This window comes from Branchiostoma floridae, chromosome 5 (genome assembly GCF_000003815.2).
Source record: "Branchiostoma floridae strain S238N-H82 chromosome 5, Bfl_VNyyK, whole genome shotgun sequence".
Taxonomy (NCBI): domain Eukaryota; kingdom Metazoa; phylum Chordata; class Leptocardii; order Amphioxiformes; family Branchiostomatidae; genus Branchiostoma; species Branchiostoma floridae.
The window spans coordinates 11,794,941-11,817,006 of record NC_049983.1 but is presented as its reverse complement, the minus strand read 5'-3'; the positions used below and the strand labels follow the sequence as shown (position 1 = coordinate 11,817,006).

General features: G+C 40.5%; 3 protein-coding genes across 3 annotated transcripts; 2 read left to right on the top strand and 1 right to left on the bottom strand.

Moving 5' to 3' along the window:
* Positions 1–211: 211 nt before the first annotated feature.
* LOC118415180 (2'-5'-oligoadenylate synthase-like protein 2) lies at positions 212–5,564 on the top strand. The gene is made up of 7 exons (XM_035819561.1): positions 212–365; positions 2,378–2,547; positions 2,991–3,133; positions 3,699–3,841; positions 4,044–4,189; positions 4,573–4,820; positions 5,355–5,564. The coding sequence occupies exons 1-7, from the start codon at positions 347–349 to the stop codon at positions 5,473–5,475; spliced, it is 990 nt and encodes a 329-aa protein (XP_035675454.1). The 5' UTR covers positions 212–346; the 3' UTR covers positions 5,476–5,564.
* Positions 5,565–9,272: 3,708 nt separating this feature from the next.
* On the bottom strand, positions 9,273–14,766 carry LOC118416121 (nicotinamide phosphoribosyltransferase-like). The gene is made up of 12 exons (XM_035821196.1): positions 14,616–14,766; positions 13,619–13,750; positions 13,237–13,335; positions 12,945–13,073; positions 12,369–12,527; positions 12,056–12,186; positions 11,818–11,902; positions 11,051–11,194; positions 10,777–10,903; positions 10,462–10,595; positions 9,928–10,050; positions 9,273–9,452 (listed from the first exon to the last, which is right to left on the bottom strand). Exons 1-12 carry the CDS (start codon positions 14,733–14,735, stop codon positions 9,327–9,329), a joined length of 1,509 nt encoding a protein of 502 aa, XP_035677089.1. The 5' UTR covers positions 14,736–14,766; the 3' UTR covers positions 9,273–9,326.
* Positions 14,767–15,107: 341 nt separating this feature from the next.
* On the top strand, positions 15,108–20,887 carry LOC118415440 (HMG box-containing protein 1-like). Its single transcript, XM_035820071.1, has 12 exons — positions 15,108–15,247; positions 16,305–16,539; positions 16,828–16,949; positions 17,068–17,168; positions 17,333–17,450; positions 17,821–17,947; positions 18,235–18,359; positions 18,538–18,703; positions 19,134–19,315; positions 19,435–19,619; positions 20,015–20,156; positions 20,715–20,887. Exons 2-12 carry the CDS (start codon positions 16,428–16,430, stop codon positions 20,727–20,729), a joined length of 1,395 nt encoding a protein of 464 aa, XP_035675964.1. The 5' UTR covers positions 15,108–15,247; positions 16,305–16,427; the 3' UTR covers positions 20,730–20,887.
* The last annotated feature ends 1,179 nt before the right edge of the window (positions 20,888–22,066 follow it).

Genomic DNA, 22,066 nt, shown 5'->3' with positions numbered 1-22,066 from the left:
CTTCAATTGAGCTAATATAAAACGTGCATTGTCTGATAAATATAATGCTTGATAGCTCCAGAAATGAATCTTCGTGAATTTCTATGTGATTTGCCGTATCGTCCACCTCCTCCCTGCCTTCACATGGCACGCTCTACAAAACGTTAAAATTAGTGTCATTACACACCACCCCCAGAGTCAGTACACCTGTTAATAAGAACTTGATATAACGTTCAATTCCAAACACTTCTGCTTTCTTTGCGCAGACGGGGTGGAGAAGAAAACACCTCACTTCTGAGCGCGTATCAGGAAGTCTGAGCTTTATCATAGAATACTGTCCAACTGCAAACTCCGGATCCAGGCAGTCATGCCGTATTTTTCAGGAGGTGAGAAAAAATTATGGAGTACTTGGTAGACATTGGACCCTTTTTTTCACTTAGCGCTGTGCGTTGTATCCACTCCGAAAGAGTGACTGTGATTGTGCGGATCGAAAAATAGCCCGATCCAAGAAGTATTCATTCACATGTTTCAAAAGACGACTGTATTCTACCGGAGGAAACACTGAAGCGTGGATAAGAAATGTTTTTACTTATGCGTTATAAACATAGTCTGTTAATCTTACAGGTACCCATGTCTGGGTTTTCGGAAAAACCTGTCCAGTCCGGAATGCGGAAAACCCTGTCCAGTCTGAAAAGAGGGTCTGCATGGGGGTATACGTTGTAAGCTACTAAGTACTAGTATACGACAACATTTTTTTAATGTTTAATATGGCTAAGCACAGAAATAACATGAAGTGTGACACAATGTCATACAAAAATTATAACTTAACAAAAATCATCCATCATTGTTACTTCTGTGCATCATATCATATAAAAAAGTTCTACTCTTTAAGTCTTTGAGACTGAACATGCTATTAGCCTTATGGGATAATTTTACAAATAAAACACATTATTTTTAGAAGGATACATAGTTCTATATAGCTCAGAACTTGTACTAGGGTTTGAAAAATGCCATATTTGCTTTATTGTAGTGCATTGTAAAATATATGTTATATTATAACATTGTGTACTAAAGTCGTGTTGATATTGAAACCTTTCACAGTCATTCTATTAAACCAGGATTTAAACAGACCAGCTCTCAAAATGAGTGCTGCACACTTATCATTTAAAGAAAACCTTTCAAAGCCTGTCTTTGTAATGTATTGCCACTATTCAACAACCCGAAATTGACGGACACTCACTATCCATTGTTTGATGGACAATGGGTGTAATTCTCTCCCCCTCATGTCCTACCAGATAAGTGTTAATTGGGTACTTTGCATTTGACAGAACTGACTTTCTGTGCAGGCATATTGCACCTTTGGGTCACTCATTATGCTGCCGATTCTATGGTTATGAAGAAGAAGAACTTTATTGCACGACAACTGTAGAGGATACAGTGTATGGCATCTTGTTTATACAATACATACAGAACAGTTTAACTACATGAGTTACTAGTATCTAAAATATGTGTATCAGTGTAAGTGCTGTCTGAAGTACTAGTAATAGTTTTAAGCATTGCCAGGAACCCCTATGCAGACCCTCTTTTCAGACTGGACAGGGTTTTCCGCCCCATTTCCCTGTCTGGACTGGACAGGTTTTTCCGAAAACCCCCAATGGGGTGTAGAATAAAGAAGACCATAGAAATGCCTCAGATATTATCTACTTCAGCAGGCTCTTTGTGTCGGGCCGCTGGGGAGACAGCCCATGAGAAAACGAGTACAATCAGAACTCATATAACGTTATCATCATAAAAACACATTATAAGCGAAAAAAGCCCGACTTGTGGAACCTGCTAAGGCCGCGGAGGCTTTCGGACATGGAATAAAATTGCTCCCAAGACCTGTTGGTCCTCACCCTTTACTAGATCCATCCAAACATTCATATTTCTTATCATTTTCTACATGTATGAACCTCACGATTCAGCAAATGGTGACACGCGTGCAAATTAAACTGTTAGTAACGCCAGCCTACGGACCTACGGTCTTATCGTAGTTGACTGACCTGGAAGGAAATAACTGTAACAACCAGTTTTTTTTTTCCTGGGCTCTCCATAATGAGCCATTGGTCAGGTATGGCTGATCATCTGTCCATGCCATAACACACTACTTGCCTGCAACTACCACATGAGGAGGGGGGGGGGGGGCAAAAACAGTACCCCCGTCTCCAATCAGCATGATCACCGGTGACCATTTGGACACTAATTCGGACCATCTCCTTCGAGATTTCTCCCGTCGGATGCAATCAATAAAACTGATGAAGGACCCATGTTTAACATGCTAACTTTTCAAGGTCCAAAATAGCATGGAGATGGTCCTCAGGAAGACACTACATGCTTTAGACGTTTTATTTTGTTTCAGCTTCCTTTCTGCAACTCACCAGTGAGAGGGACCTAAACGCTCACATCGACAGTGAACTGCAGATGACCGAGTCTGACAGAGTGCGGTACAACAAGGTTCTAGACGGCCTGTACCGGACACTGCAGACTGAGGTCAGGTACAACAACGTCACTGTCAACCGCCTGGTAAAGGTACGGCCACGAGGTTTCATTCAATAGATAACATGTTTATCAACCACTTTAGTGTGTATACATAATGGTCAACTTGCCTCTACCAGTGGTAATCTTAGACTATGGACCGAAACTATGACCGCATATAGTAGCTAGCTCTACTTAGTTTCGCACAGTCATCCCAGAATCGTACGTGTTGACGTCGCGTATCAGGAACCCTTTGTTGTGATTCCAGCAACCACACCACATCTGTGCAGTCGTCTTGAACATTTGTACTTGTATTCTCTTCTGTTTTATATCTGTCCATGCACTTTCATAGCAAGCTATCGTCAATAAACTTCAATGTTTACTCAAAGCAACCCTGTGCAACGTGATACGACAGTCGAACAAAATAGAAAAGCTGGAGTCCAATATAATTTTGCCAATGTAACCTTGCGGATGCGACTGTATTTTCTTCTTGCCAGGGAGGTTCGTATGGCAGGGGAACGGCGTTGAAGGACAGGTCTGACCTGGACGTGACGCTTTTCTTGAACGGAATTTCCAGTATGGCGGACTTTCGCGGGCAGCAAAGCAGTATTATTGACCGCGTTGCAACAACACTGGAACGGTGAGGGCACACATATTGCATGGGAAAAGTAACCATTGCATTTGCAATGCTGGGATGGTGACAAGTCCTAACAATGTGTAGACTTCATGTTACTCTATAATACGCCCTTTGGTAATTAAATACACAGCAGAAGCCGTGTAATTGCACGGCCTATTTGCCAGTGAATTTCGTCCAATTATCCGAATGGTGCAATAATGCGAAGTTATCTGGCTGGACCGCAACAGTTTGGGATTTGGGGATTCCGTGCAGTTAACAGAAGTGTGCGTTAATCCGTTGTGCAATTAACTGGCTACTACTGTAAAATCTACTGATTGCTGCTAATGAATAGAAATATACTCAACTTCATGATGCAAACTCTGACAACGTTTAGTCTTAATACCAGTGTACAAGGTCAGAAAGACTTTCTAGCTAGCCTAGGTTTACACAATTTCTCGATGCATGACTTGGTTGGTAACTGTACATGTCGAGCCGGCCGCTAGGAGTAGGAGCGTGATTTAGCCAGGCTATACGACTTTGTTGTGCTACCAATTTCTTGGTTGTAAGTCAGTATTTAATCTAAACACAGCTCCAGTTGGGCTCGTGAGAATGGAGTTGCCAGGGTTATTGCACAGCCAAACGCTGCCACATTGGTGCTGGAGAGAGGAAACCATCGAATGGAAGTTGACATCGTGCCGGCTTACGACAATCTTGGTGCAGTCAGCAACCCAAGTAAGATGCATTCTCGTTCTGTATGACAATACTTACTCATACATTTTGAAATGAGGATGTTATGAAACTATGATACTTAGTATAGTGAAATACCAGTCTACACTATTGCTACATTTTGTGCCATCGCCACCACCATCGCCACCAAAACATATACTAAATTTAGTACCAAAACACACATAATGAACAACCATTTTTACCTCAGTGTTACGCAATGAAGTGTACCAGTCCATGAGAGGCCAGGACCCGTACAAGTACTCGGCGTCCTTCGTCGGGCTTCAGGTCGAGTTTGTGCGAGATCGTCCCGCTCGACTTAAGAACCTCATCCGACTCGTGAAGTCCTGGAAAAAGGTTCCACTACATTTCAGTACTTTGTTAGCTATGATTCTTCATTAAATAAAGGAGCATACAATATGGATTTGCCCTCCTAGAAATCTGTTAGACCATTAAATGTATTTATGAGCCCAATCCCATGTTGTGGTCACCGTTAGTATGCAAACGATTGATGCTAAAAGCTTACAGCAAGTGAATTACATTTTTTTGCTCTTGATATATAAGAAGCGATACCGAGTCTTCCATTCATATCATCAATTGGTGTTAACGGCTATGATTCGATGAAAAAAACTAATGATAACATTATGTAATGGGTAGTTGAAAATTTGATTCTTTACAAAGAAGTGTTCAATAATTGACAAATGACTTAGATCTACACTGCTTTTAATGTTATATTTTAGGCACAAGATGAGCGATTCACGAGGGAGCGTGGCTCCAAAACGAAGCTTGGTTCCTCCTGGCTTTGGGAGCTCATCTGTATCTACGTGTGTGAAACAAAAGTGGGCTCAACATCAAGCTTCAACATGAGACAGGCCTTTAAGATGGTTATGCAGACAGCGGTAAACTACAGCAGTCTCCAGGCATGGTGGAAAACGTACTACTCCGACAGGTTTCCAGTGGTTCGCGAGAAGTTGTCTTCCACAGGAAGGTACAGATATTTATACGTTGTACATATCCTAGTACTAAAAATAGTTCCATGGCTGTAGCAGTAAAAAATGAAACACATGAAGGGTTGGTTTATTTTCTTTACAAGTCAACTTGACTATTGACAATAACAAGTGTGCTATGTCTGCACCTACGGCTTGTATACCTTCATGGTTCATTTACAGAAGAAGAACTTTATTGCGCGACAATTGTAACAGGTACAATGTATGGCAATCTGTGTATACAGTGAAGTTGAACTATGCACTACTACAACCAAACTAATCTAATCTAATGTAACAGCATAAACAATATAGTTAATGTCATACAAGCTAATACTTCAGAACATTATGTCAATATTGCATTGTCTCGTCTTTGCAAGGAATTTACATGCGCTCCTGTGATGTATACTACCACCAGCCATGGCCTGAAAAAACTAAGATGGTACAAAAGCGGCTATGGTGAGTGCCTGGGTATAGCGTGATAGTGATAACATCAAAGTCGCCAATCGAATTCATACCTGAATGTTGTTTCCCTCCAGCCCGTTGGTCCTGGACCCGGCGAACCCCTGGGATAACGTTGCGGACCGCTGTAAGCATTGGTGCCTGGTGGAGCAGGCTGCACGGGAAGCTCTGCAGAGTCCGCTGTTGGCGTATGTGTAGATATACAACACTACAGATGGCTGATATAATCGCCTGTTCACTCAAGTGTCTTACTCTTGTGAAAAGCATTATTTGCAAAGTCTGCTTGATTGTTGTGTAGTGTCCTCAATGTAAAAGCTCATAGAATAGTATGGTTAAACATGTTTCAAGAAGATAACGTTATTGAAGATGACTAACATTTTCTGAAATCATAGCCTACGCAAACCAAACAGGAATGTATACGATTACATTCAAAATCATACATGTATAACTAAAACATTACTCATGGAAATACAATGTATAAGATTTTAATGTTAACTTGTCATGCCTAAAGTACATTTCTACAAGTACAAATTGGGAAAACGAGAACAGCTCCATCAGATGTATACTAGCAAGAGTACATCACTCAATGCCCTATTCAATCACAAATCAATTACCATGATTAACACAGTAGGGTAACTTAACCTTGGAAAGTGTTCATATACAAAGGTTGTCTACAGTCGCATTGCTTCATTTTTGCTCTGAATCGTGCCCAATACAATTGTTGGGTGATAACTGGAGTCCACCGAAGAAAACAGGTTACTTACAATTTCAAATTTAGAGACCATAAAGCTTCTAACAATAATTGAAACTATAAAACATGACTTTAATACAACCAACTATAGATTTCTATTCCTGTAGTTTGTGATACAGTACATGATACAGTAAGGGACTATGGTGTCAATATTAGAATCATGATAACAGAATAAGATTTGCATTTCTTTGACAAAACACTAATACTACCAGCAGAGCACATCTCTATTCATGTCTGTATCATGCAGCAAACCGTACCTCTATTTAATACATTCCCCCAGTATATCGGCCTAGCCCTAGGCCTAACATAGTTGATCTGCGCCGAATGGTCCACAGATTGCCGACAGGAAACCGAAAACAGCGTTTTGCTTTACAACTGGAGTTTGTGACACAATTGTCTCTATTCGGTAACGTTACTTGTTACGGAGGGTAACGAAATTTCATTATTTTTCAAAGTGTTGAGACCACTTAAAGTCTACATGCTGTTGCTGTAACGCAAATGACAACACTAGATGTACAGCGCAATGTCGTACTAATACAAAAGCGTCGCCTTGTGGACAAAATTATTATTGCCATTATTCCAGGCGGAAAGATTTTGATTTCTAATCTGTGATTGGTCAACGTAGTAATGTCTTATGCATTGTCATTGGTAGAGAGGACCCATTTTGACCAATGATAACTCATCGTTTTACCCTGCCCATCAAATACACATGTCTGCCATTGGTTATCTTTGTCCAATCATATCAACAATGGACTCACCGATAGCCAATCAACTTAAAGCTTACACTTCTGTATGACAACAAAAGGCCTGCATTTTGTTTTCTGATCACTAGGGGTCGCTGTGAGACCGCGAGCAATTCAACTGAAACGCGTACGGTTTCTTGAAATGTCGTCTGATGTCTAAGGAGGCATTTCCTGAATTTTGTTGTTTAATTGTAAGTTTCACAATTGGTGAATGAAGTGGCATTTATTCTCTTCTACCTCTAATCACTTATGTCGTGTTCGGCGTTAGAATTGGATTGATACCAGTGTTTCGCTAGTTGGGGAGGGGGGTTGGACATCAGATGTTGCGAACCATGTTAGATTATAGCAGAGTTGACTAGATGATTGCTGCAGGACTCCTTCGCTTACGTTCGCCACGACTAGGCGAATGAAGTGATCCCTATGTAGGTTCTTTCATTGTCTACATAAAGCAAATACATCTGTCCTTGGTGCTGAACACCATCCACACAAGAAACTTGTCCCTGGCGCTGAACACAATCCATACAAAGGCACACTTGCCATTGGAACTGAACACCATCCAAACACGTTAACAAACGTGTCCCAGGCGCTGAACATACCTGTCCTTGGTGCTGAACACCCACTCAGGTAAACAACCCCAAGTGTGTACAACAATAGCACATTTGACAATCCCTCAGTGCTTAAACTTAGAGCTAAGTCAGAAGAAAAAGGCATGATTCTTCAATGTGCCTTCACATAATTCATAGACATTGATTACAATTGACTCAAATACAGGTTCACATTTTGTCACAGACTGGTTAAAATGTATTTAGTTTTAATTTTAAACCTTAACAGACTGGTTAAAATGTTGAAAGACGATGGTACTTAGGTCAGTAAGAAACAATATTTAATTTAACATCTACAATTGCTCCTTTCACTACATTGCCAAGGGAATACATTAAAGGAACCATCAGTTGCCATCACAATAGTGAGACCTACTGTCCCGGAGAATGTTCTGTAGAGTCGCTGTGTCCTGTCTCTCCGACAGTGAAGACAAGGTGTCTGAAGGCATCCCAATGATTCTCAGGTAGCTTTTGGCACACCGTCTAGTATGTCTTTAGTAGGTACCTCAGCCTTCTTGGCCACAGAGACGAACTACAAATCAAGTAGTGATAAATGTGTGGACAAGATTTTGCTCACATACATTGAGCGTACTTCTATGCCCCATGTAAGGTTTGAAGAGACGTGCGCCAAGAAGTTTAAACAATGTTGCCAGTTTCACTACCAACAAGACTTTCGTTCATGTGTCCAATAATAGGTTAGTGACCATGGCTTCAACACATTAAACAAATAGTACAGGTGCACATCTCCATTCATGTCTGCATCTGCAAAATCAGTTCCTTCTGCCCATCTATTCCATACCAGATGTTGCCATTTTTACATACTGACTTTATCCTAACATATTTGATAGGCACCATCTTGTCGTCAGGAAAAAAACCCAACATCAATGTACATGTAATGTGAAAATGCCTATTAAGGCTAAATAGAACATTTTGTTCCGAAAGTTTGCAACATATTTTCTCATTTTAGTCTGTTGACCATTACCAGGCAGAAGTAACATAATTTCTTGTTCCTTTCTCCCAAATCAGGCAAAAAATTCATGTGCACTCTGATGTCAACTATAGAACTTACTTGCTATGGCCCTATACAAATTACCAGCATCTCATTATTAATGTTAGAGGACTGCACATTTCACTACTTTCCTATCTATTTTCCAACAGCAGACAAAATCACAACTGAAACATGATCATGGCTTGTTGAACCGTCCTTTATTTAAAGAATGGCATGAAAGTTATGATCTAGTATTTACATTATTGCCCCCATTGTTTGCATGTGACAACATGAGAAGTATATGTGAAAAATTCTCCCTCCTCCATTCCCAACCTACTCTCTATAATACATATCTGTGCTACACTGCATTATTGTATACAATTTTGTAACATCTCCGGCAAATAAATTGACTACACCATCGCTTCTGGCTTTGTGATACATATATAGCGTCTGCTTTACAAAGCATCTTTAGATCTTACTGTAAGAGCAGACAAGCCTTAGAAGATACGAGTACCATCATTCATGGCAAGGCTGAATCAAAACGGTGTGTAATTTCTCAGTATATTCAAACGCTACAATCAATGTCAAAGCCCATAATTCCTCACCAATGAAAACCACAAGATACAAAAGACCCATCTAAATTCTTGACAGCCAGATTCTTTTACTACTTTTAAATTGGCATTGTACAAGGTAGAATGATACTCTTTTGCATGATTCATAAATATGTACAATCTAAATCATCACTATTCAATGACTATGTTCCCACATACACTTTGGAGAGAAAGTCAATCCAACATTTTTCACTTTGTTATGTACATAGTCATTCCAACACAGTGGAAAACTGAAGATACAAAATGTCTGCATGGTTTGCATTAAAAGAGACCACCAGTAATGGCTGGAAAGTGTTGAACTAGGCATTTATCTACGTACAAGTACATGTACATGCCCCATACAGAAACACATGGCTACTATTTCGTAGCATTCTTTTTCTTTTTCTGCTCCAGTACTAGGGGAATCTCAGCTCGCCCTCGGACCTCCTCCCAACTGTAATCCTTCAGAAGCTGTCCGTCCTTGAACACCGGTATGAGTAAGTCCTGTTGAACAGAAAGTACCAAACATATCATTAGTCTCTTCCTTCACTAACTCATTTTCCTGCACGAGAAGTGTGAGAGTAATTTCCATCTGGAATATTCTCTGTGTGTCTTATCAGCAATACTTAATTGACCGGAAAGAAAGCTATTTTGAGGGGTTGTGGGCCAAGTACTATCTTAATATAAGTAAAGAACTACAAAGGGGTGTAAGTGACCTACTCTATATCCATATCTGAGTATTTGGTACACAAATTTGTACTTAAAAGCTTTATTGACCAACTCATATTTGCTAATATCCTTACTAATGATGTATAAAATGAAACCATACTACATGAATGTATACTATGTATGTATACCATTACAGTGACAGTCATTGAGATAACCATGCAAATGTAGTCAAATGTAATGGCCACAACCATTTTAACTTGGCTTCCTACTCTGACATCTCTGACACACAGGAAAGGTGAATGTTTATTACCTTTTCTGGGTCTCCCTGTCCCTCCTGTACAGTCACAAACTTCCCGTTCTGAAGCTCCAAAGTCAGTCGTCCCTTCTTGGACTTCTTTCCTGGATCTGTGATTGGCTGCTTGAACACATCCACCTGGAATTGACACACCAATATCCAATGAAACAGGTTGTATCTGTAGGAGTTTGTATCCAATGTAGTAGTGAATGATGAATGGAGATGTAATCATTAACAGCACTGCCATTTGCAGGTACAAAAGTCTAGCTGCTCTACACAATTTACAATCACCAAGTACATACGTGTTATGAAATGTTACTGTAGTTACAAAGTCTTCATATCAAAGTGAAGCACATGTTTTAACAGTGAGTCATCTTTCATATTTCCCATCATTTTGATATGCTTTCAGTGACTCTACAAAATGTTGCCTTCGGAGCATGGTAATGATTAATCAGTAGAACTGCTTTCTTAGGTAGTGTTAAGCCCCAAACTTCTCCATGTACTCCCTCTGGGTTTACACTGACAAGTGCTACCATCCAGGAAACTTACCCCTTCCCCATTCACCACTGCAAAGCTGCACTTAAAAGCACATTTCTGGGTGTCCCTGTTCAGTTTCTGAAGCAGTGCCCCTCCACTGCCAAAGGCGATGTTGTCTGCACTCCATTCCAGTTTCTTCATCCTCTCTGTGATGCAAAAATGTAAATTTTTAACTTGCTTTCTAATACACATGGCTCTATTAATCAAATTATGGCACTTGTCTTATCCCTAAAACTTTAAGCATATATGACTAGAAACTGAGGGAATGTGGGACATCTGCTTATAAAAAATAGGGACAAGATACAACAAACTGAAATTTCTGCTTACCTAGAATACCAGTAAGTGTCTCATAGCTGATACCATCGCCCTGGATTATACGTAGATATGGGGGAAGAACCTTGTACCCTTTGGAATTTTTCTGCGTTCCAAAGGCTTTGCCAAGAATAGTTAGTACCTGTGGAGATACAACAAGTTTTATCATATGTAAATTGTAAATAATGTTTCACTACGCCATTGTCCGTTTGCACAACTTTTCTGTGAGCAAAGAAGTTAAAATATCATAACATATGAAGCTATATGACTTCTCCTGCAAGTTTCCTACCTTAACGACCACGTCGGCAGGCTCTCCAGAGTCCGGCCTGACCACTAGAGTAGAATTGCTCTCGCCCCTCTTAACGATCATGTTCTTCAGCTCCTTCCCCCACAGATTCTCACAGGCATTCCAGATGTCATAGCTGTCACTCACCTATGGGAAAAATCAGCAAAATATGTAGAGAAATTATAATTGTTAAGAGGAAATGGTTGCATTTTATGTTATATCTATATCTTCGAAGTCATAAGTCACCTATGGAGGACATGTCAGGCATAACCATATCAGCAAAATATGTACAGAAATGAATATATAAGGTGTTTGTAAGATGCAATGGTAACAATGTATGTTATAATCAAACCCAGAAGCTCCACTGCAGTGCCTTAACGGTCTGCTAGGGGGCCCAAAATCTAATCGTTTTCAGGTCTCATCCAGACCTACCCACATACCGAATAGCAATACAATCCATCAAGGCGTTCTTGAGTTATGCTAGTCTTCTACAAACATACAAACAGACATACAAATGCTACCTAAAACATAACCTTCTCAATGAAGGTAAGTTTATAATCCCCATTCAGCCTGAGGCTATAGCTCAGGTAAAGATAACTTTCCTCGGAAATTAACTTTTGCAGTGCCTGTATGACCTGCTAGATGTCCTAATCACTAAGAATTAAATGATTATTCCAATCTCCTTATCCCTGGATAAAGTTCAGAGGAAAGACAAGCTTGAATCAAAGATTGAATATGAGGAAAACGTCATCTAAATTTTCCATACTTACACATGCCACCAGGCCTTTGGGAAACCTTGATAACATGTTCTTGAAAGCCTCCAGCTCACCATTCTTTCCCCAAGCTGTGATTGTACTGAAAAAAATACAAAGGCAAACTCATCTTAACAACCTTTACCACTAATCTTTGGACCAGATTTCATAACACTGCATTATGCACACAAGGATAAAGGTTATGTACATAATGTACCCATAATGTAAATGTGATAACATCTTGGTAGATTCTTACCTGTGCTCTGCAGCTGGGATGGAGAATCCGGCCATGTCTGCCCCATAGTACTTCCGTGCCATGACGAGACTTGCGATCGTGTCTGTCCCCATGAAGTTTACGAGGTGAGCTGCTCCACCAATAGCAGCCGCCTAATGTTTCAGGTGTTCAATAATAGTGAAGAAGAAATGACAATTGTTAAAAAGAAGGTACAAATTGGACAGGGTGATGACATTTTGCCATGGCATATCTATTCATAAGACTTCATCATCATATTCTGCTCAGTATTAATAATTCAATATAAAAATAAAAATGTTTCTATGGTGATAATTACCTCAACAGCTGACACTCCTCTGAAGCCGAAGTCGTGCAGCTTGAACGGCAGTCCATCCATGTTATCTGCTGTCTCATGTAGGAAGCTGGCGATGATCTTCTTCTGTTCTCTGGAGTTTGTGGCAACAGTCATCGGGTACCAGACCTGAACCAGCAACGTCTGTAACAACCGGATCAAACATACAAGTTAAACATTATATTAAATTTGTCTTCCCTTGAGTTTTACCAGTTTTTAGATATAGCAGGTTGGTATAACTATACTATCTGTTGATTAAAAAGCTGGATACAGATGCAATGTACATCAAAATAGTCAAATCATTACATGATAGGCCCATCAAGGTGTGCAGTCTAACTAGGATCAACCCGCTGGACAGAGCTGCATGGAAGCGTGGTGTGAAGACTAGCCGACTGCTGCCTACCCGTGTCAGGGATCCCAGCAGCAGTAAAGTCAAATACTGGATACTACTAGTACTGTAGTCCTCATTAAACACACCTATACTATAGGCTAGGCTTTAGCACTGACTTGCAATACTTCTGATCAGTATAAAAGTGGCGAAGGGTAAGGTGGTTTCCTTACTTCAAACCAGTTGGTAAGCCAGAAACACTTTGGGTCTGTGTTCTCCACAGTGAAGAGGACGTTCTTGACTGGGACGACTGTTCCCTCTGGCACGGCTTTGATGAGCAGCGGCAACTTTCCACCATGGTGCTGGGGACAGGGGGAGTACCAGGTAATGTTCCTGTGGCAGTCTAATGCTCTAAGAAATGTACTCAATGCCTTCCATGACAGTAAGTGGTTAATTATACAAAGAGGAAAAATGAAAATAAAAGAGATGAACTGTCATGATCACATTCATGACAGCTACACGTACCTCTACGATGTAGTTCCACCCCTCCTCGTTGAAGACATCCTGTCCAAAGTGTTTCTTGTAGATATCCTTGGCCTCTGCAATCTTTTCCCTTGTGACGACCTACAACAGTGCAAGGCAATGTGAACATCTCAGCTACCAGCATGTTTTATGGAAAAGCAGCATCGACATGTACCTTGCTGTAAACAACATGGTGCAGAGTGATCAGAGTTATACACTTCAGTTGTAGGTATCACCAGTCTTAACAACAAATCAACATTGACTGAGTTTGATTCATACGTTATAGGCAATACTATTAACACAAATAGTACTATAATAATATCACTGCTTGGAAATTTCTTCACCCAGAAAGTTATACATAGCAGCCAGCTAACCCTGTGCATACCTGCCCAACCAGCCATCTCTTTATAAGGTACTGCAGGCCAAAGAAGACGGTCTCCTTAAACTTTCCGCCTCGGCTTTCAAAGTAGGAGAATATTGTGGTTGTTTCAGGTGGGTACTGCATGTGATGGGTCACCTAAAGAGGACAGGAAAAGAAAAGGGTAGGTTACTCAATACACTGAAACTGTATGATGCTCTATCTAACTAAGCAAAGTTAACATTTTCAACGTCCAATTGAAATGCTGCAGCTCTTACTTTATTACCTTATGGGCAGGATTATACACTCAGTAATTATTGCAGCAGGGGATAGATATCATATAACAGGCCTATGGCTGAGAATTATCTAGCCAACTGGATGCAACAACATTTGGAACTTAAGCATAGTATGACCTGCAATGCTCATTCATAATCTATCTCCTGTTAAGTAGGGGCAAAGGTGCAAAACTAAGAGCATGTTTGACCAACCTAGATACAGTCTGCGAACGCACTGGTGTTGAAAGGACCAACAGAGCTCAGAGACTATTTCATGTTTTTATGAATTTTCTGGTAGAATTGGGTCTCCTTACTTTGTACCAAACCTTGTGTCGTATCGAAACGAGAGGGGTTGACCTTTGTCTCAGTTTCGCTTCCTGTTTCTCCGCCCCCCTCCCCATGTCCAGTTGTTGGACAACTTTGTCTTTGTGTCTGCTGAATCTTGTTTCTTTGAGTTTGATACTATCTAAATATATAGCGTTCCTAAGCTTAATATAACTACACGCTATTTCTAAAGGTAAAAGCAAATCGTGAGAAATGAATGTTCTTCAAAACGGTTCTACATGGAGCGTCTTTTTGCTGTCAAAAACCATGACAGCAGTCGAGCTAACTACACAAGCCACGCCTCAAACCTGACGAAGTTAAGTCATCACAATGCTCTTCCTATATTGTCCTGCTGTTATCAAATCATCTCGTTGTTTTCTAGACTACAGAAACTCTGTAGAAAACGTGTCTGAGAAGAGATTTACCTTGTAGGAGTCCGTGATGAGGAGAACATTGTCCATACACGGCCCACCACACGTCGCCATGATGATTCTGTGCCGGGGCAGGTTGTTGCACGCCGTAATCACTAAATTAGACGGTACCATATCTCTGCTGAGGGGAGACAGCTGTCATTAAAAAAAAAAGAGCCTCAAAACATTTACATTTTTACGGCTACATTCTTCAGCTTATGCAATGTGCAAATTGCAATTATAAAACTTTTGAGAGGAAACATTAGAAAATATTTCCTGTATGTTATATAATTCTAGACCTACTAGAAATTAGATTCTTTTTATTATGATATTTCGTTGTGCACGTTGATGAGGTTTCATCTAAGACTAACTATGCCCATTTTAATATCGCTTAAAATCTTTACATCAATTTTGCGTTCACTTAAGATCTTTGTTAGTTTTTATCAATTTTATTTGTCGAACAGACCCATTTGTGGGGGCCTGGGGGGGAAAGAATGTTAATTGGGTATGATTTGATTTAGGGTACACCCCTGTTGAAATTTGGTCTCTTCCGCGTAATTTGATCAGCCCAAAAATCACGTGACGAAATAACCTTGCCGACGCGCATGCGTTTCGAGCTAACAACAAAGAAAATGGCGTCAGTGAAGGTGAGTAGCTTGTCCCTTTAAACTTTTCTTTTGCCGTTTACAACTAAATAACTACTTATCACGACGCTCTTACCCTCTCAAATCATAGATAATTAATTTTTCAAGCATATGCAGTAAGTTTTATGTGTGTTACTTCTTTGATAATGTTTTAAGCGACGTCCGAAAATTTGACAATAGGGCCCTATTCATTGGAACCCTGTCAAAACTTTTCATTCAACTCAAGTTGCCCGGGTACGGGTTTTTGAATGGAGATCGCGCAGTGGCATGTCACAACTCGCTGACAACCGGCTAGAAATGAATGAAAGTTCCCGTCATTCACGTTTACTGGTAGATTATGGTGTTTATGTGAGTTAATTGTTCGCTATACAAGGTTTTATGTGCGTCGATACGTGTGGAGAGGTAGTGTTAAAGGATCCTGGTTCGTTCCGCTTGATCGAAAAGTTACATTTTATCGGACATGATTTGGCCTTGATTGTGGTTAAAAGTAGGAACTAGTCCCCCTTAATTGCTTCTTAATGGCCACACATACCCTAAAGGGGGTGTGGCAATGTGTGTCAATTCGTAACATGCGTAAGTAACGGAGCACAAGGCAGAAATGTTACAGTACTTATACTACCAGTGCATTAATGCAAATACTACAATTCAATCTAACACAATGTGATGTGTATTCAGCTGATGCGCTAAAGCACGTATCACGTTGCGCTTCCGGTCAAAATTATTTTACGGTAAAAACGTAATCATATGGCGCTATTTTTAGTTGTAACGCTTTTGCTGTATGGTTTCTCTATTTCCCTATTTCAATACTAGTTACTACTAGTAGTACTATTTATCAATTTGCAATTCTGCTGATGTAAGCCTTTTTTGCTTGCCACTTTTGTTTATTACTTTGCACAACAATGCTGTGGTTTAAAGGACAATAGTTCAGTATCATCACAAATTGTGCACACAATTGTTCCATAATGTCTCTGTGCAAGTCCATTGTTGAGTGCAATGTACCCAAACAAAGAAAGATGAAGTTAAAAGAACAGAATTTCTCATTTTCACTCCACATGTACAGTTGCCTTGAAGAAGAGGAGCAGCAAGGTTTCTACATTCATCCACAGTTTTCCAAGGAGACAGCATCTCAATCCCATTGTTGCATATTATCCCACCCGTGAACTGAAACTGAAAGTACATAAGAATGTACATGGAAAGTGAGAACAGAGAGGCAGAAGAGCTGGACCTGTTGTGTCGGGAGGCTTGTGATACTCCGGAGCTGACACAGGAGGAGGAGTTGGACTTTTCTCCAGATGGTTAGTTTATTCTTTGTTCTTAAAACGCACCTGTCAACATTTACAATATGCATGGGGGACACATTGTTACATTTCTGACATAAATTAATGCAATGTTGGAAATGAAGTTGCAACTAGCTATAGGTGAGAGTAATGGCAAAATTTAAACATCAATGTGTTGGCAATGCTAGAATATAATTAAAGCAAGATTTAGAAATTCACTATACAGAACATATTACTCAATTTTTCATGTATACTTCATGAGCAAATTAGTGTCATGAAGTAAGTTTTAATTTCTGTTCAACACAGATGAGCCTCCACCATTTGCACCACCAAATGTCACATCAGCTGGCATTTCCTTTGCTGCAAGGCTGCCCCCAGATGTGTTACATCATCAGCCTGCACAGAGGGACCAGGAGAGCCAACGTCAGGTCAGGACATGGCAGCAACACATTTATTTGTTACTTTTTTTTTTTTTCCGTTATGTTTTTATATCAGTTACGGGACATTGTACCTTATAAGTTATCATACTTCAACCTGTTACCACAGGAAGCAGCTACCAATATCAACTGGCTGGCCGAGCTTGCCATCATTGCCACTTCACCTCAGAGTCCCCTGATGCCAAAGACAACCCATCACACTCACAGGAAGTATGTGGCAATACCCCTTTTTTGTATATGTAGGCTTCATCCCTGTATTTGCTGTTGAGGAATTTTATTTTCATTTGCATCTTCGATAGAATTGCAATTTGACAAGTTTATTCATACGTGACAAGTGTTTTCTTGAGAGTTTTGTGTACTCTGTTGTTCCCCAGGAGTCCCCAGCAACATGCAGTCCTGATGACAGACAGGCCAGACCGCTGCATGCACAACTATGCTCGCCCCCCTCCCCCTTCCTCCAGCCCTCCACTCACACACCCCAGACACAGACAGGTAAGCCAAAGGATAAGTCCAATCATATGCAGTCAAAACTGTCTAAGAAGACCACTCGGAAGGGTAGAGTCTGGTATAGATGAAGAGGTGGTCACTATACATTGGACTTTTAATGCTTGTGTCAATGAGAAACATTATCTAAGGGTCCATCAAAAAGTGGTCACTACCCAGTGGATCCTTTATGTAGTGGTGATCACTTGTACAGAATTGACTGAACAATCTGTTTTACTGTTTTAATGCATCATTCATTTAATCCAGATTTTGCTTTATGGCCTTCCAGTCCAAATTGTTTTCCCACAAAATGTAGGACTTAGACTACATGTCAACTTTCTCATCTGACATTCATTTGTAACTTCCCCTTTCTTTACAGAGTGGCCTTATTTCTGGGGGCAACGGTTTGTCTGCATCATCACACTTCTCTTCTAGCCAGAGACTGGCTGACCCACCAGCACTGTCCAAGTCCTGGCCAACCACAGCGTGGCACTGCTTCATGAAAGGTTAGAGCTTGTACTTTACTTAGAGCAGCATTGTGGCCTTGTGGTTAGAGATGTTGAGTTAGATCCTGGATGTACTGAGTACGAAATCCTGACAGGTCTCCATGTTGTGTCCTTTGGAAAGGCACTTAGCACCAATTTCCTCACTCAACTTGGGTGTAAAAGAGTAATACAGTTTGACTAGGGACATCCTTTGGAAAGGACATTAAAGGGAAAGTTCTGTCTTTTAGGAGAGTCACACCTATGAGCATATTGAAAAAACTCACCCACTATATCTGTTTCTCACCCAGGTACAAGAGTCCGACTGAGTGAAGATGCCCGCAGGGAGTGGCGGCTGGCGGAGGACGTGCCATCTGACGACTCCTTACAGGAGGACAGGAAACTCAAGGAGGTGCTAAACGTGCTGCTGGGAAAGGTTAGCATTCTTTAAGTCTAGCTTTTCTTAATGTTATGATATTTCATATGCTGGACAGGAACATGTGGAGACACTGGTGTCACATCCACGAGGATGAACTGAACTGAACTGATGATATTTTTATTCCTGGAGACTGAAGTTTACAATTCATTGTTGACATCAATATTTTTCTTTGTAGGACACAACATCCCTGTGTGGCCTGAGACTTGTACAGTTTGAGGAGACCACAACGGTGGACAGGTCGGCAGAAAACATGGTGCACATGGTTTTCAGAACAGAGGTGGCAGACAGGGAGATCAGTGCAGAGTGTGCCCTGGACCATCCCTTCTTTGTACGGGACAAAGGTAGCAACAAGAGTCCATAATACAAGTCTTTGGTTGCATGTTTTGACAGATGTGTGTGTTTGAGAAATAGAGCTGATAGACTTCTCTAAACTAGTGGGACCGCGTGGCGCAATTGGTAGCACGTTTGACTCAGTTCAAACCCCGCTGTGTCACCAATCTTGTGACCTTGGGAAAGGCACTTTACACGACTTTACTACAAATTTCTTCAGCAAGTTGAAGTTGGTAGCCTCAAAATGAAAGAAGAAGAAGAAGAACTGCTAAAAATTCATTACTTACAGCAGATGACTGCAAGATAGATATTGATGAAAAATCTTTGCACTCTCCATGTAATTAACATGCTCTAACACTCTAGTAGCTGCAGCTCTAAAATGGATGTTGACATGAAAATGCAGTATAACAACACAATAAATTTGTACTATCCTTTTTGCAGGTTGGTGCTCCTTCCATCCAGGTTTGACGTACACTCGTTATGGCCTGCCATGCCAGGAAATAGAGTATGGGGATGTGTGCATCCCCCCTCCCCACAGTGGTTCATCCCCAGATCAGGAAGAGGACTCAGACTCTGTGTTTGATGAGTTTTCTGCTGTCAACTTCCTCAGCACTCTGGCTAAGGTAAGCTTACAGATCCTTTGTCACTGTGAGTAAGTACAAACTGAGCACATTTTGCACAATGAAGTTTGAAGGATTTGACTTGAAAACTAAAACACTATCGTAAATTCTTGTCATTCCAGCAAAGACGAGAGCTACAGACCAGCCCAGTCCGATCTCCTCCCTCCTCTCCCACCAAGCGACAACGGAACAACAGTGGGAACAGCGACCAGCCAGTCAAGGCCAAGAGGCCCATGAATGCCTTCATGCTGTTTGCAAAGAAGTTTCGCATGGAATACACACAGTTGTACCCCGGAAAGGATAACAGGTAAGAAGAAAATCAATATATAATCTACAATTCTGCTGGTAGAGATCCTGATAAGTGATTGAAAACAGCTAGAACTTTCCAACTTTGATTCATGTCACATTGAATCAACAGTTTGATTTGAAACTCAGGATTTATGAATGGGAGGCTATCCTTCCACATTCGTAGCATCCTGATTGTGATCTCTGTCAACAGACTCCAATGGCAATCTCTAGAAGTAGAACCAACGATGCTCACAGATGGCATTCTACCCTGACATTTGTACTTTGTTGTTCTTATGGCGTTCAAACAAGGGAATTCTAAAGTTTATGTGAGTCTCCATATTTGTTATGCCCATTTTTTAGTTTGGTCGCATTGGGACTCTTGAAGTTGAAGTTTGTGTTGTCTTCTTGTCTTAGGGCCATCAGTGTGATCCTGGGAGATAGGTGGAAGAAGATGAAGGTTGAAGAAAGAAAGGTTTATGCACAAGAAGCCAAGGTGCTGGCCGAGCGACACAAGAAGATCCACCCAGACTGTTGGAAACGGAAGAGATCTACATCAGTAAGTAGCTTCTATGTCTGTCTTTTGTTAAAGAGGAGATGGCAAAGATAATGAAGGATTTTAATTCTTGTGTATATTCTTCATCATGGAAAGAGTGCAATGTAATCATTGCACATCCACATATTTTTCATAAAGCGTTTGCTCTATTTTCTTTTTTCCTGCTTTTTAAATGATTTCTTTGTTGCACATTTGTAAGATGGATACAGAATAAAACACTGTTCCACACTTTGGAAAACATGAGAGAATCTGTACCACTCTTGCTACTCACCTTGACACATGCAGCAGTAGTACATAACTTGTTACAGGGGCCATTCCTACTCAGTTTGGATTAATTTGGATAGACATTAGATGTAATTGATACTACTAGCATGACAGTACAATGCTTAGCTTACTTCCAACACTTAGGTGTACACGGATCAAATTTTCTATGACCACTGTTGCCTTCTTCAGGATCAATAATCACTTTTAATCCTGACGAAGATTGAAATTTGAAAATTTGACCTGTGTACATCTAAGTCCATGGTACTGACATCTGTGTTGTTGTTTATCCATTTTTAGGCATCCTCCATGTAATGATAGGAGACCCAGCCCTTCTCAAGAGACCCACTGGCAGCTCCAACCTTCACCAATGGTGCATACGTTATCCACTCAACTCAAGGGTTACTGCTCAGGCACCCACCCTTTAAACAAATGTTCATGCCTAAGCATATGTACTTGTTTAACTTGATATAAAGAATCTTACAACAGTATCATTTTTGTATAAAAGTACAATAATAGAGTCAGACAGTGTTTGAAAGATTAATCTTGTCAAACTGATATCAAAATTGCTATGCAATTTTTTTACAGCAGTTGTCAGAAAGATACAGGTATGGCAGAATCTGTTTTCCAGATCTCTGCAGTTATTAAAGTTACAGTGATTTTTACTTTTTTTAAAGATGAGCAAAAAAAGTTTAAGATGTATAAAAATATGCACAAGCTTAAAGCACTAACGAACAGTGGGTTGCTTTAAGGGGGCACACACCAGTTTATTTGGGGGTTCAAATGGAGGCGGCACACCCTCAAGTCTAGCTAGCGACCATCTCTTGCAGGGAACTATCCTGAAGGAAAATAACTGTATATGGGGTGAGAGGATATGCCTTCAGCTACAAGACCAACTGAGTTTCGATCCTTCAACTTCTCTAATTTTGAAAAATATAGGGAAAAAACATTATTTTCATGTCAAAAATGATGCACAAAATCGGGCATTTTCGCATTGGATAAAACAGATGAAGAAGATTTTTCCGGCAAGCACGACTGATACTGCCAGAAAGAGGAAAATCTAAAGACTAATCCAGCCAATTATAAAGAAAATTCTAGTACTACAGTTTTTTTTAATCATCCACGGCGTGCGGCATTGCAACTTTGCTTGACACAGCGCTTCAGAGGTAAATCTAGGTCACCGGCCTCTTTACATTCAGGCGTAGGGATATCGCGGAAGCAACGCGCGGACCAAAACACAATTTGCACCAAAAACACACCATTTCCTACGCTTTTCAGTCATGTAACCGTTTAATGTCATTTCGCAGGAAATACTGAGAAATGTCAACTCAAACATGGGCCCTCGGAAGCCTTTCGTCACTTTTTGGTCGCGGACTACCACGGACCCCGGTCGCGGAAGAACTGGGGTGTGCACCGTTAACTTGTATTCTTTAGAAAGAGTTTGTTGTATTTTAGTGTGTCTGTTGAGAGTGTCTGACAACTTGCATGTTTTTTAAACTTCATGAGACACAGGAATTTTATAGACTTTGCTATCTCCTAGTAATCATTGTTGACATGCTCCTAATTCTTCCACAGTGTTTAATTGACTTCATCATTGTAAAAATTTCGGAATTATTACTCGGTTGTTGTAATTAATTTGAGAGGCCACTCAA

Coding starts and splice junctions, on each gene's coding strand:
- LOC118416121 (XM_035821196.1), bottom strand. CDS start 14,735: ATGGTACCGTCTAATTTAGTGATTACGGCGTGCAACAACCTGCCCCGG. Junction 13,074..13,236: donor GGTGGAACTACATCGTAGAG/GTACGTGTAGCT, acceptor CCCTGTCCCCAG/CACCATGGTGGAAAGTTGCC. Junction 10,596..10,776: donor GACACTTACTGGTATTCTAG/GTAAGCAGAAAT, acceptor TTTGCATCACAG/AGAGGATGAAGAAACTGGAA.
- LOC118415440 (XM_035820071.1), top strand. CDS start 16,428: ATGTACATGGAAAGTGAGAACAGAGAGGCAGAAGAGCTGGACCTGTTG. Junction 16,540..16,827: donor GTTGGACTTTTCTCCAGATG/GTTAGTTTATTC, acceptor TGTTCAACACAG/ATGAGCCTCCACCATTTGCA. Junction 17,948..18,234: donor GTGGCACTGCTTCATGAAAG/GTTAGAGCTTGT, acceptor TTTCTCACCCAG/GTACAAGAGTCCGACTGAGT.
- LOC118415180 (XM_035819561.1), top strand. Junction 3,134..3,698: donor GTTGCAACAACACTGGAACG/GTGAGGGCACAC, acceptor ATCTAAACACAG/CTCCAGTTGGGCTCGTGAGA. Junction 4,821..5,354: donor AAGTTGTCTTCCACAGGAAG/GTACAGATATTT, acceptor GTTTCCCTCCAG/CCCGTTGGTCCTGGACCCGG.